This window comes from Mustela nigripes, chromosome 2 (assembly GCF_022355385.1).
Source record: "Mustela nigripes isolate SB6536 chromosome 2, MUSNIG.SB6536, whole genome shotgun sequence".
In the NCBI taxonomy this organism is placed as follows: domain Eukaryota; kingdom Metazoa; phylum Chordata; class Mammalia; order Carnivora; family Mustelidae; genus Mustela; species Mustela nigripes.
Genome location: NC_081558.1, coordinates 12,523,037 through 12,523,981, shown reverse-complemented (window position 1 = coordinate 12,523,981; position 945 = coordinate 12,523,037). Strand labels below are relative to the sequence as shown.

At 54.0% G+C, this 945-nt stretch overlaps 1 protein-coding gene across 2 annotated transcripts in view; it reads right to left on the bottom strand.

The window, feature by feature from the left end:
- Positions 1 to 945, bottom strand: part of FAM32A (family with sequence similarity 32 member A) — a 4,642-nt gene extending 3,697 nt beyond the window's left edge. Inside the window, exons 1-2 of one of the 2 annotated variants that reach the window (XM_059387779.1) lie at positions 830 to 945; positions 573 to 714 (exon numbers count right to left, since the gene is read on the bottom strand). In XM_059387779.1, coding sequence (XP_059243762.1) covers positions 573 to 714; positions 830 to 903 — 216 coding nt within the window. In that variant the 5' untranslated portion in view covers positions 904 to 945. The remainder of the gene's footprint in view (positions 1 to 572; positions 715 to 829) is intronic. The other variant, XM_059387780.1, reaches the window with a different exon arrangement.

Sequence of the window (945 nt, the reverse complement as noted above, 5' to 3'; positions counted from 1 at the left end):
CATGGGAGCAGACGTAGGTTACAATCACAACCTATTTGAATCAGCCAAACAAAGTCCTCATGGAAACAGACTTTGTGGAAACTTATAGCCAGGAGCATCACCAGTTAATATCAACAGCTACCATCAACGGAGCACTGACTGACTTTGCCAGACTGAGTGCCAAATGCTTTATCTGGATGACTTTATCTAAAGTTCCCATCCCTTTTAGGAGAAAGCACTATCCTGATCCTTACAGACAAACTGAGGCAGAAAGAAGAGGAGTCATTAGCCCTGTCACTGGGCAAATGAGCAACTGCGCTGGAATCCAAAGCCAGCCCCCAGCTCTGGCCTTTCAATGCCAGCTCTAGCTTTCTTCTCTGCCGTCCACTCTGACCAGAGGCTCTTCCTATCCTCGGAACTGCCCCAACCGTGGATACCATCTTCTCGGAATCCAGGTCTCTCTGACCGCTCACACTCCTCCGAGAGACCCCGGGCTGACCCCAATTTCGAGTCGTCTGGCCCTGCCTCTCCATCCACCTCCAGAGACCCAGACCTGCCACGCGGAGCATCTCCAGCTTCCCCACCGGCCTTACCCGCTTCTCTTGCATCTTCTCGAAGGCCGCCTGGGCCGGGGTTCGTTTGTCCAGACCGCGCCTCTTCTCCTCCTCATTCTTTTTGCTCGTTCCCATCGCTTCCAGGAGTTTCGCCTTGTCTTTGTCCTTCTTTTTCTTCTTTCTGGGAGGGGAGAAGCGGGAGAGGTGAGGGCGCATCAGGGAGAAAGAGCTTGGGGACTCTAGAAGAGGCTTAAGGGGACAGAAGACAAACTTCTGAGGGGCTCTCGGGGCCTCACCGCTTGGTGACGCCAAGCTCTGCAACGCCTTTTAGTTTCAGGGGCCCCTTTTGAACTTGCTCGTAGGCCGCCATGATGCCGCTCGCCGTTCTGGAGGTAAACTGCCACACTTCCTG